The sequence below is a fragment of the Lissotriton vulgaris genome, chromosome 3_1 (genome assembly GCF_964263255.1).
Source record: "Lissotriton vulgaris chromosome 3_1, aLisVul1.2, whole genome shotgun sequence".
Lineage (NCBI taxonomy): Eukaryota > Metazoa > Chordata > Amphibia > Caudata > Salamandridae > Lissotriton > Lissotriton vulgaris.
In genome coordinates, this window is record NC_141689.1 from 2,133,644,127 (window position 1) to 2,133,657,718 (window position 13,592).

The window sequence follows — 13,592 nt, forward strand, 5'->3', positions numbered from 1 at the left end:
ACCGCGCTGCTGGACATTTTGCGGTGTGTGGCTGACGGTACGTGGTGGGGCGCCCCTTCCGTGGCCACGAAAGGAGCGAAAGGCACCCGTTTGCTGTCGTGGGGCCGTGAGGCCCAAGGACTTGGCCGTAGCCCTGGAGTCCTTGAAACGTTCCAGCGCATGGTCTGCCTTGTCGCCGAAGAGGCGACGGCCATCAAACGGCATGTCCAGGAGGGTGGCCTGGACATCGGCCGAGAAGTTGGCGGACCTCAACCAGGCGTGGCGTCGAACCGCCACCGTCGTTGCCATCGCCCTGCCCAGTGAGTCCGTTGTATCCAGCCCACACCGGATAGAAAAGCGTGCTGCATCTCGGCCGTCCGCAAGGGCTTGGCCGAGTTTAGCCTGGACCTCCTCCGGGCATCTTGGCAGCACCTCCGCAACCGTGTCCCACAGAGTGTGGGTGTAGCGGCCCAAGAGACAGGCGGTGTTCACAGACCGCAGCCCCAAGCTAACAGACGAGAAAACTTTCTTCCCGAACTGTTCATATCTCTTGGATTCCCTGTCGGGCGGGGCCGACGGGAATGCGGTCTGGGAGTTTGAGGCCTGGATGACCAGACTCTCGGGGGTGGGATGGGTGGACAAAAAGCAAGGGTCGCCCGGGGCCGGGCGGTAGCGTCTGGCCACGTTCCTATCCACAGGTTGGCCTGTGGCGGGCTTCGACCAAGTGCCCAGAAGAACGTCACATAAGGCCTCATTGAACGGCAGCAGGGGCTCCGCGGAGCTTGACTGCGGTTTGAGGACCTCAGTGAGGAGATTAGTCCTCACGGCCGCGACGGGGAGCTGAAGGTTTAAGGCCTTAGCTGCCTTCGTCAACATTACGCTGTAAGTAGAACCCGCCTCCGAAGCCACAGTCGGAGGCGAAGTAAATCCAGTGTCTGGCGATGTGTCAATACCACTGGCCTCCCCAAGCTCATATGTCCAGTCCTGCTGTGACTGGCAATCTTGTGCCAGAGGGTCCTCGGACCCCTCCCAATGCTCCTCGTCACCTGTGTCCTGGAAACCAGGATTAGCAGACAGGGCCTCCTCGTGGAGATAAAAATCCCCAAAGGCCGACGGAATCGGCGCCCAGCGGCGCCCTTCCGGCGCCTGAGTAGGACCGCAGGAAACATTGGGGGCGGCAACCACATTGGCCGCCGGGGGCGACACCTGAAGGGACGGCGCCGGCGAGGTCGTAAGGTCGACCGGCGAGGTCCCGGATCCGGAACCGGATCCAGCGAGGTCGTGCGGCGCCGAGACCGAAGTCGCCAGCGGCGTCGGAGCCGAAGCACCCGACGTCGTCGGGGCCGAAGCGGCCGACCCGGAAGGACCTCCAAACGGAACCGATCGGCCCGAAGGCGCCACGAGAACCGACTGAGGAGGGAGGGCCCTCATGGCCATGAGGTACCTCTCGACCTCCTCCGGCGACGCGCCGTGCCCAGGGACCCGAAGCACAAGTTACTACTTGTGTAACGATATATCTGTAAGAGACATTAGTTAGTGATAGATTCCTTACCTTAGAATATCCCCAGGCGTCAGACTGGATCCCGAAACTTTTGCGTAGCAATACCCCTGCGCGCCGGTAGGCGTCGTCTGCGGCTCCGCGTCCGTCGTCGGCGTCGTGATCGCCGGGATGACGTCGTCGGAGTACTTAGACGGCGCCCATGCGCGCCGACGTCAGTTCTGATTACACAGCTTTTCCGCGCCAGATACGCAGAGCCATGATAGAACTAACACTGGTGCCATGAAACTAGGGCCCTGAAAGGGGAGGACCTTAACCCTAGATATCGGTTCGCAGAACGGGGAGGATGGGTGGGTCGGTAAGGAATCTATCACTAACTAATGTCTCTTACAGATATATCGTTACACAAGTAGTAACTTGTGCATCTGAAAGAGACACGTTAGTGATATTTATTTATTTATTCATAGAGTTTTATATAGCGCGAACTTGAACCGATTAGGTTATCAGAGCGCTTTACATAGCACCAGTTCCGTTACATGTTATCAAAGCACTTTATATAGAATCAGTTACGTTACACATTTCAGGAACACATTTCTTTTTGTTCTAGTGAATAGGGTTATCTCTTCACACGAGGGAAGGGATACACCTGGCTATACTCCAACAGTCACACAGGCGACTAGTCGTTAAAGCTATAGCTCTAAACACAGGGAGGAGATACACATGGATACAATCTAAAAATCACATAGGATACTAGTCAGTCAGCGCCAGGATAGATTCCTTACCTTAGAATAGATACCCCAGCAATACCAACCCCGGTGGTGGGTCTGCGAACCAATATCACACCAGAAAGTCCTGGAGGACGGAACGGCCAAAGAAGCCATCCCTCCGGACTTGACTGTCCAGGCAGTAGTGTCTTGCAAACGTGTGCAGCGAGGCCCACGTAGCTGCATGGTAAATGTCTTGTAAGGGGACTCCTCGGCCCAGGGCAGTTGTTGTTGCCGTGGCCCGAGTGGAGTGAGCCCGCAGCCCAGCCGGGGGCTCCTTCCTCGCCATGGAGTAGCATGCTTGAATACACAAGATGATCCACCTCGAAATGGTCCTCTTGTGTACAGCCTTTCCCTTCTTCGCGCCCACGTAACCAACAAAGAGTTGGTCATCCACCCGGAATTGGCGTGTGCGATCTAAGTAGTAGGAGAGCGCACGTTTTCGATCCAGACGGTGGAGCCTCTCTTCTTCTTTCGAGGGATGCGGAAAGAAGGTGGGCAAAGTGATGGACTGCCCGATGTGGAAGGCCGTGACAACCTTGGGCAGAAAGGAAGGTCATGTACGTAACACCACCTTGTCAGGATGAACAGACAGGAAAGGTGGAGAAGAAGAAAGAGCCTGGAGCTCACTCACTCTCCTGGCAGAGGTGATGGCAACCAGGAAGGCAGTTTTCAACGTGAGAAGACGGAGAGGACAGTTATGGAGTGGCTCAAAGGGAGCACACATCAGATAAGTGAGAACAAGATTCAAGTCCCACTGGGGCATCACGAAGGGAACAGGAGGGAACATGTGTGTGATGCCCTTCAGAAATCTACTTACAATGGGGGACTTGAATAAAGAAGGCTGATCAGGTAGCCTCAAGAAGGCGGAAAGAGCAGAAAGGTACCCTTTAAGAGTGCCCAGAGCAGAGCCCTGCTGGGCAAGGGAAAGAAGAAAGAGCAGCACTTCCGAAAGGGGTGCAGAGAGAGGATCCACAGCCTTTGCTGTGCACCATGCCACAAATCTGTTCCACCTGCAGGCGTATACCGACTTTGTGGAGGGACGCCTGGCTGCCAGAATGATATCACAGACTTCAGGAGGCAAGTCAAATGGCCTCAACTGCCGCCGCTCAATCTCCAAGCTTGTAGGTGGAGACTGGATAGGTTCGGGTGCAGGACCGTCCCCTGCTGCTGCGACAGAAGGTCCTCCCGAAGAGGCAGACGAATCGGGGGATCGACTGACATGCTGAGTAGCTCGGGATACCAGTATCTTCGTGCCCAGTCCGGAGCCACAAGGTTAACCGGGGCCCGGTCGCGCCTGATCTTCTTCAGCACTCTGGGCAGAAGTGGTATAGGCGGAAAGGCGTACAACAGACCGCAGCTCCACTCGCGACGAAAAGCGTCTCCGAGCGAGTGCCGCCTTGGAAATTCCAACGCGCAGAACTGATGACATTGCGCGTTCTCTTCTGTGGCGAATAGATCTAACCAAGGCTCTCCCCACTGCTGAAAGAGACCTTGCGCCACGTCCGAGTTCAGACGCCATTCGTGATCCATCATGCACCGACGGCTGAGTTCGTCCGCCCTGGCATTCAGAGAGCCTGCCAGGTGTTGAACCACCAGGGTCACGCCCTGATGTTCCAGCCATTGCCATGGCGCAGAGCCTCCTGGCAAAGGGTCCACGACCCCACTCCGCCCTGTTTGTTGCAGTACCACATGGCGGTGGTGTTGTCGGTGAACACTTGCACTGCACTTCCCCAACAGGTTGATATGGAGCCAGGACTCCGCCGGAGACCAGAGGCCTCTGATCTCCGCCTCTCCCATGTGGCCTCCCCAGCCCTGGAGGGACGCGTCCGTCACAACTACGTGCTCCAGGTGGGGCAGGGAGAGGGATCTGCCACTGACCCAGTCGCGGTCCGTGAGCCACCACTGCAATTGTCTCGCAGTGCCCTCCGAGATCAAGACATGATCGGACAGGTTGCCCTGATGCTGGGCCCACTGAAACTTCAGGTCCCACTGCAGAGCCCGCATCCGCCACCTGGCGTGACGCACCAGAAGGATGCAGGAGGCCATCAGCCCCAGGAGTCGCAGCGTCAACCTGACCGAGACTCGGGATAACGGCTGGAAGATGGGAACCAGAGCCTGAATATCCCGAACCCGCTGTTCAGGTGGGAAAACCCGAAACTGCGCCGAGTCGAGAACCGCTCCGATGAAGAGGAGCTTCTGAGAGGGACACAGGTGTGACTTCGGCACACTGATGGAGAACCCCAGCAGGTGCAGGAGGTCGGCCGTAGTCTGGAGGTGGCTGACGACTGTTTGGGGCGAGCCCGCCTTCAACAACCAGTCGTCGAGGTAGGGGAAGACTGATACCCCCTGCCTGCGCAGATGAGCTGCGACCACCGCCATCACCTTCGTGAACACCCGTGGAGCGCTGGTAAGGCCGAAGGGGAGCACGGTAAACTGAAAGTGCTCTTGGCCTACCGTGAACCGCAGGTAACGCCGGTGGGCCGGCAGGACGGGGATGTGGAAATAGGCGTCCTGCAAGTCCAACGCTACCATCCAGTCTCCCGGGTCCAGGGCAGCCAGGACCTGAGCCAAAGTCAGCATCTTGAACTTCTCCGTCCGGAGGAAGCCGTTGACGTTCCGCAAGTCCAAGATAGGGCGTAGGCCCCCTTTGCCCTTCTTGGGCACCAGAAAGTAGTGGGAGTAACATCCACACCCTACTTCTGGCCCAGGAACGCGCTCGATGGTCCTCTTGGCCAAGAGGGCCGTGACTTCCTCTTGCAGAAGTTGCAAGGGATCCCCCGACACACGGTGGTATTGCGGTGGCATGGATGGAGGGGATGCCTCGAAGGGGAGGGAGTTGCCCCTTCGGACAATCTGCAGCACCCACCTGTCCGAAGTGACTGTATGCCAGTGGGAGAGGTGATGGCGAACCCTGCCCCCCACAGGCGTCACATGGGCCTGAAAACTCGGACTAGGAAGGTTTTGAGGCAGGTGCTGCTGAGGGAGGTGTGGACTTGCCTCCCCGCGGTCCCCGACCGCCGCCACGGCGGTTTCCACGCCCACCACCGCGCTGCTGGACATTTTGCGGTGTGTGGCTGACGGTACGTGGTGGGGTGCCCCTTCCGTGGCCACGAAAGGAGCGAAAGGCACCCGTTTGCTGTCGTGGGGCCGTGAGGCCCAAGGACTTGGCCGTAGCCCTGGAGTCCTTGAAACGTTCCAGCGCATGGTCTGCCTTGTCGCCGAAGAGGCGACGGCCATCAAACGGCATGTCCAGGAGGGTGGCCTGGACATCGGCCGAGAAGTTGGCGGACCTCAACCAGGCGTGGCGTCGAACCGCCACCGTCGTTGCCATCGCCCTGCCCAGTGAGTCCGTTGAAACCAGCCCACACCGGATAGAAAAGCGTGCTGCATCTCGGCCGTCCGCAAGGGCTTGGCCGAGTTTAGCCTGGACCTCCTCCGGGCATCTTGGCAGCACCTCGGCAACCGTGTCCCACAGAGTGTGGGTGTAGCGGCCCAAGAGACAGGCGGTGTTCACAGAGCGCAGCCCCAAGCTAACAGACGAGAAAACTTTCTTCCCGAACTGTTCATAACTCTTGGATTCCCTGTCGGGCGGGGCCGACGGGAAAGCGGTCTGGGAGTTTGAGGCCTGGATGACCAGACTCTCGGGGGTGGGATGGGTGGACAAAAAGCAAGGGTCGCCCGGGGCCAGGCGGTAGCGTCTGGCCACGTTCCTATCCACAGGTGGGCCTGTGGCGGGCTTGGACCAAGTGCCCAGAAGAACGTCACATAAGGCCTCATTGAACGGCAGCAGGGGCTCCGCGGAGCTTGACTGCGGTTTGAGGACCTCAGTGAGGAGATTAGTCCTCACGGCCGCGACGGGGAGCTGAAGGTTTAAGGCCTTAGCTGCCTTCGTCAACACTACGCTGTAAGTAGAACCCGCCTCCGAAGCCACAGTCGGAGGCGAAGTAAATCCAGTGTCTGGCGATGTGTCAATACCACTGGCCTCCCCAAGCTCATATGTCCAGTCCTGCTGTGACAGGCAATCTTGTGCCAGAGGGTCCTCGGACCCCTCCCAATGCTCCTCGTCACCTGTGTCCTGGAAACCAGGATTAGCATACAGGGCCTCCTCGTGGAGATAAAAATCCCCAAAGGCCGACGGAATCGGCGCCCAGCGGCGCCCTTCTGGCGCCTGAGTAGGACCGCAGGAAACATTGGGAGCGGCAACCACATTGGCCGCCGGGGGCGACACCTGAAGGGACGGCGCCGGCGAGGTCGTAAGGTCGACCGGCGAGGTCCCGGATCCGGAACCGGATCCAGCGAGGTCCTGCGCGCCGAGACCGAAGTTGCCAGCGGCGTCGGAGCCGAAGCACCCGACGGCGTCGGGGCCGAAGCGCCCGACCCGGAAGGACCTCCAGACGGAACCAATCGGTCCGAAGGCGCCACGGGAACCGACTGAGGAGGGAGGGCCCTCATGGCCATGAGGTACCTCTCGACCTCCTCCGGCGTCGCGCCGTGCCCAGGGACCCGAAGGTGTGGGGCAGGCGGCGACGCTTGCGACTCCCACGGAGCCGCGTGGGCGGTGTCGCCCGAGCCCCCGGCCGCATCGTGCGAGCTTCGGGGTGGGTCGGAGGATCGATGACGTCGCTCCGACCTCTCATGCCTCTTACCTGAGGACTTGGAACCAGACGATCGGTGTCCACTCCCAGAGCTTCGGTGATTTCGACCTCGCGACCTGTCCCTCGACCTCCCGTGGGACCGGGACCGGGACCTGGAGCGGCACGGGGCCGACTGCCTCAGCTCGAGACGCTTGCGGGACCGCTCCCGCCTAGCCTTCGACGTCAGGGCCCGGCAGTCGGAGCAGGTTGGATCGTCGTGGTCGAGGCCTAAGCACTTCAGGCACCGGCGATGGGGGACCGAGACCGACATGAGTCGATCGCACTTCGAGCAAGGCTTGAACCCGGGCATCCCTGGCACCGATAAGTCGAGAATTCGACAAAAAGAGAGAGATCAAAAGGATCAAAAATTTCAGTCAAAAATTGACTGGGGGTAGAGCTTCTTCCGGATCTGTGCTAGCTGGCGCGGAAAAAAGAAGAACGGACGTCAGCGCGCATGGGCGCCGTCTAAGTACTCCGACGACGTCATCCCGGCGCTCACGACGACAGACGCGGAGCCGCAGACGACGCCTACCGGCGCGCAGGAGTATTGTTACGCAAAAGTTTCCGGATCCAGTCTGACGCCTGGGGATATTCTAAGGTAAGGAATCTATCACTAACGTGTCTCTTTCAGATGGTGTGGGGCAGGCGGCGACGCTTGCGACTCCCGCGGAGCCGCGTGGGCGTTGTCGCCCGAGCCCCCGGCCGCATCGTGCGAGCGTCGGGGTGGGTCGGAGGATCGATGACGTCGCTCCGACCTCTCATGCCTCTTACCTGAGGACTTGGAACCAGACGATCTGTGTCCACTCCCGGAGCTTCGATGACTCCGACCTCGCGACCTGTCCCTCGACCTCCCGTGGGACCGGGACTGGGACCTGGAGCGGCGCGGGCCGACTGCCTCAGCTCGAGACGCTTGCGGGACCGCTCCCGCCTAGCCTTCGACGTCAGGGCCTGGCAGTCGGAGCAGGTTCGATCGTCGTGGTCGAGGCCTAAGCACTTCAGGCACCGGCGATGGGGGTCCTGACCGACATGAGTCGATCGCACTTCGAGCAAGCCTTGAACCCGGGCATCCCTGGCACCGATAAGTCGAGAATTCGACAAAAAGAGAGAGATCAAAAGGATCAAAAATTTCAGTCAAAAATTGACTGGGGGTAGAGCTTCTTCCGGATCTGCGCTAGCTGGCGCGGAAAAAAGAAGAACTGACGTCAGCGCGCATGGGCGCCGTCTAAGTACTCCGACGACGTCATCCCGGCGCTCACGACGCCGACGACGGACGCGGAGCCGCAGACGGCGCCTACCGGCGCGCAGGGGTATTGCTACGCAAAATTTTCCGGATCCAGTCTGACGCCTGGGGATATTCTAAGGTAAGGAATCTATCACTAACGTGTCTCTTTCAGATGTTGAAGACAACTAATTGTAACTCATGGTAAGTAAAGGGCAAACTTCCATTAACCTCCATTTATATAATGTGGAATTGCAGGTTAGAAAAGCTGCTTGACAAAAATCTTTAACAATATACATTATGGTATGCTTAAGGCTTTGTACAGTAGCCACTATTAAACCCCCTTAAACTTAATTACATACATGCATGCATGCCGTACAAAATTGGGTTGAGGAGGGTGCAACCCCACTCGGACAACAGCCACAATCCTTATCAGGGTGAGCCACAAAAAGTCACTAAATTAACCTGTACTTCACCCTCTGCTAGTTTGGCACAAAAACAGTCAGGCGAACATAAAGGCAATCTGTAAAGTATTTATGCAGCACAGAAACAGCAATTAAGTGAAAACGAAGTGGGGGGGCAGGTTGGGTTTAGGACTCACTCCAGCAGAAGCTAGGTGGAGTCTTCAAAGTCTCTGAAGCTTGTTATGTCCCAATAGCTAACAAAGGAAGCCAGCCAACTAGCCCTCAGAGTCACTCTAGTTTCCCTCGGTGCAAGCAGCTAGGTAGGTCTCTAGCAACAGGCTAGTCCTCCGGGAAGCAAGGACACATCAAGGAGTGTAGTGAAGAGGGTCTACCTGGTGCAAGCTTTTGAAGTGAGGAGCTTCCCGATACTACTCCCACACCTGGTTCTGGAAAGGTCTTCCCTTGTCGACGCTCTAAGAAGTCTGCAATAAAACTAGAGTCAGGGCTGCAATCCTCTTTGAAGTTAATGTGGGGAAGTGAACAGTTCCACTCCCAGCCATCCTGGCAGAGTGCCACACCCTGTCCACGCTTAATCCCTTTCATGTCACTGGGAAAATACAAAACCCTATAGCAGAGCAAGTCACAGTCATGTGATCCAGGGCACTGGCAGAAGGCACAAATAGGACAAGAAAATGTCAACTTTCTAAAAGGGGCATTTTAAATTACAATTCATTTGAGTCTAAACATGATATTTCTACCTGCTCTCAATCAAAATATAGCATTTGTTAATGTGTAAATGTTATCCAATGGCAGAGTAGCGAAAAAGGAGATTAGAAGTTTTTTTACTACCACCCTACTTTAGGGGTGACATATGTATAAAAAGAAGAAGGTTTAGGCCTGGAAAAAGTTTTTTTATGCTAGGTCAAATTGGCAGTTTAAAAATGCAGTATAGTCTGCAGTGGCAGGCCAGAGACACGTTTTAAAGTGCATCTTTAGTGGGTGTCACAATGAGTTGCGCAGGCTTACTAGCAGCATTTAATTTACAGGGCCTGGATACCACATAGTACCATATACTGGAGACTTATGAGTATATTAAATGTGCCAATCAGATGTAGGCAAATTTGACCATGTTTTACGGATAGAGAACACAAGCACTTTAGCATTGGCTAACAGTGGTAATGTGCACAGAGCCCTAAAACCAAAAAAACGAAATCAGCAAAGCAGGAGGGGTGAATGCAAAAACGTTTAGGGGTGACCATGCAGAGAGGGCCAAGTCTAACACATTTAAGCAGAACAAAGGCCCAGTGTTATATGCTCAAACACTTTGATAAAAAAACTACTACTCCAGGGCTACATCGTGCAACAGTAATTTGTTCTAATCTAGAGTATAATGGGTGAGGTAAGGCAATAGGTCTCCACGTATGTATTACTGACAGCGGTTACATTCCTAATCTATTTTTAGTGGGCTATTTAGATGTCAAGCTACATCATAGCTTGCTTTCTTCAAAAAATACTTTGAACAAACTACTGTAAATATAAATCCAACACATTAACATCCAAAACAAATTCATAGAGTGCAACACGTTCTATTGTGCGATGTCACGGATTATGCGCAATTGCTAATTTATACCAAGTTAATTTTGACTTCACTTAATTTGACACTTCCTTAATGGTTTGGGTTAACTTAAGTGTGTAGAATTATAGGCAACCATATGTCTTAGCACAACAAAATTAAAAACTATCATTATAGAGATGGAAGCCTTAAAAAATTCTTCATATCAGACAAAACGTTTTAAGCATTTAAAATATATATTTTGTTCCCTCTATTTACCTGACTGCAGGATCACTTTCCAGTAGCTCAGTCAATCTCTGTAGTTGTTCAGGTTGGATGGACCTTCCTATCAGTGCTTCAGTGTTAGTGTAAATGAGGAATGCTGATACTGCTCCTAACAGTGTTCCAACGCCTAATGAACCCAAGCAGTCATAATATGGATTACCTGTAGAATGTAATCACAGAGTGGGTTACCAATGCCTGTTTAACATGCTCGGTGAGCCTTTTTGTCTAAACAATTTTATACAGTACATTTTGTTCATGCAAATTGATTCACTGAGATAATTACATGTAATTTCAACTTCAAGAAAACTTTATTTTCCTGGGTTATATCACTATAACCTACAACAAAACGTAGATCTTATCAATATCAACTCATAACCTCAATTTTCACATTTGACTTGCTGGAGAATATATAATTCTGGCTTTCCAATTTTTTTATAATAATTACATCGGCTACCCCCACTCAAATTGATATTTCGAACATGTGATCTGTAACTTCAAAAAACTTTTCTCTTTGCAGATTCAAACAGCCAGAATATCTCTAGGAGATTATGTCAAATCTCTTCTGCATTGCACTGTGCCCTACAAATCATCACCCTTTTTGACACTTCGTCTACCAGACAGCTGCCAAAAATACAAGATTTTACGTTATTTTAGGGAAATCAAAACTGGTGGTATGACATTTGGTACAGAAAAGCTGATTGGAGAGAACGTATTACAGAAGTTATATAGTATTTTCGTGGTAATAAGGACTCACAGAATGTATTAGAAGAAAGATTTAAAAAGAAAAAAAACATAACGCCAAAGAAATGAGTGCGTTAAGGGAAAGGAATATTGTGTTGCACATGGTTTTGAAATTATCTGCCAGTAGTACAAGCAAAACAAAATTGTTTTGCAAAAACACAGACAGTTCAACCTGACAAACCTGCCTGCAGGAGTACCCCTGATGGGAGCTAATTTATAACAAGCATCCTTATTCAGTGGAGTTCAGAAATTATGAGCATCTTAATTTTAAGGTCCTAGCCAAAAGCGTGGTAGTTTGAGATATCCGTAACAGTATTAACTCTCGTCTGTAACAAGAAAGGAAAACTGTGTCAATGCAGAAGACAACTAGAAGGCTAGAGTAATAAGTTCTCAGTCTCCCACCCTCCTCCCAACTCCAATAGGCCAGGGTCTGTATTTGCCAAAAGTCTTTGGCAGATATAGAGTGCTTAGTGAGGGATAGGTTTGCATAGTGGAGTCAAGGACAAGAGTAGAGATTCTGGAAATTGGTTATCTGTGCAGCAGACTAAGAATTCAATAAACTGACATTTTCCAGCAAACTTGTATGAGATATTGTGAAAGACCAAGAACTCATTAGAGTGCCAAAGTAAAGCGACAAGTTAAACAATTTCAGGGGGTAATTACCAACCAGTCATGCCTCAATTATTACAGCAAAACCTATGTAAAAATATTTTTAAACAGCCAAGATACATCCAATTAACGTAATCCAGTCTTGAAAATATAAATGCCTACATGATTGTTTTGCAGCACAATTAATAAAGATCTTTCAAACCCTTAAAACAAACACAAAATGGTGTTATCACAGCCCATCAGCACAAGTGACGGTCAAAGATAATTCCTAAATTACATGTCAGATCTCCAGTTAATGGTGGCCTCCAAGATTTGGGTCAGAACAGACAAAATAAGGGTCTATGTTTTACTGGAGTTAGAATTTTTAACATTCAACTGGCAAAGTCTTTCAAACTGTTCTGAAAGATCTCTAAAGCTCAGTGATCGTAAAAGAGTGTTGAATTCGTAAGACACAAGGGGTGGGTCTGCATGGCACCCAAACATTTTCTTATGATACGTGAGAACTATGTTGTATGTAATTGAAAATACCAAAGTTGATTGCAGAACACTGAGGAACCCACAATGAACTTGACAGAAGACAAGGCAACAAGATAAATGCACTACAGCTTGACCTCGATCTGTAAGAAATGAGGGTATCCATTGCAAACCATTACCTCTGACCTCAGCCTCTGAAAGATGAGTTACGAAAATGGGTTGAAAGAAAGTGTCATATGCAGCTGAATTGTCAAAAAGGACCAATACGGCTAATCCTGGTAAAACTAGAACTAGATTTTTCAAGGCAATAACTCTCTTCGAAATAAGTTGGCAAATTAACTGCAGATTTTATGATTTGGAAGTCAAGAGGAGATGAAAGAGGGGCTGACAGTTTGAAAGCGGGTTCAGCATTTGATTTCTTAACTAAGCAAGGCAATAGAAAAGATTAGTTACCCTCAGTAATGACCTTTCTGGTGGATACTCGATGTATTTCTTTGAATATCTCAGGCACAAGACTGGATCCAGAAAGCTTCTGCAATGGCTTTCTGGCACACAGCTTTGACACAGCTTTAACGTCAGTCGTGATGATGTCAGTGAGAACCATATAGACACAGGCCTGGCTCACTGATGTTAGTTCTCTGCTGTTTTTGCTGCATCTTTCCCAGTATATTTAAAAAGACTGATACTTGAATAATAGTGCAGGGCATTGGGGCGTGGCCAAGCCGCGGACCAAGATGGCCGCGCGGCACTGAAGCTCTGCCCAACGGCCCAGCCACTATATGTCTATCTTGGCAAAACGCTCCTGTTGCCCTACCAAAATGCAAGGATTCTGTCCCCTAAGACCAGAGGGGGAGAAGTCAACTGCGGCCTAGGGCTCGGCTGAAACTGAGGTCGCTCTGCAATCCATAATCGTCGCTCTGCCCGGCCCGCATTGTTACAGAATTGCAGTGAGTGAATTTTCACTGCTCCCCCGCACGTCTGTGTCGTCTGTGCCGCCCATCCCGCCGTGGTGTGTGTCCCCCCCTGCACAGAGCGCATCTGGGGTACTGTACGCTTCGGCGCTCCCACAGCCCCCCGGGGCGAAAGGGGTCCCGGGGCTGGGTAGGGGGGAAACGGCTCGGCTGTGCGTGCTGGCGGGGTGTGGGAGTGAAGATCGGGCAGCCTTCGTGCATGGACATCTGGGAGGCCTGTGAACCATGTGGCTTCCCTTGCATGCTACTCTTTGAACTCGGCCTCCTACAGCGTCTCCATATGGCAACACGACCTAGCAGGCCCTCTCTGCTCTAAATAAATCGTGAGCCGTCTACATTCCAGGCTCCGGATCCATACGGGTTCCTAGGTGGGCCTCCTTCGTTTTGGCCTCCAACTGCACTGGTCCTTACAACTGCCATACAGTCCTAACACTCCTGTGGGCATCGGGCCGCTTTGAC

At 52.5% G+C, this 13,592-nt stretch overlaps 1 protein-coding gene across 2 annotated transcripts in view; it reads right to left on the reverse strand.

Annotated features, from left to right (window-relative positions):
* Positions 1-13,592, reverse strand: part of SLC30A9 (solute carrier family 30 member 9) — a 783,215-nt gene that overhangs the window by 268,805 nt on the left and 500,818 nt on the right. For both annotated transcript variants that reach the window (XM_086962700.1, XM_086962699.1), the window contains exon 15: positions 10,333-10,498. In XM_086962700.1, coding sequence (XP_086818826.1) covers positions 10,333-10,498 — 166 coding nt within the window. The remainder of the gene's footprint in view (positions 1-10,332; positions 10,499-13,592) is intronic.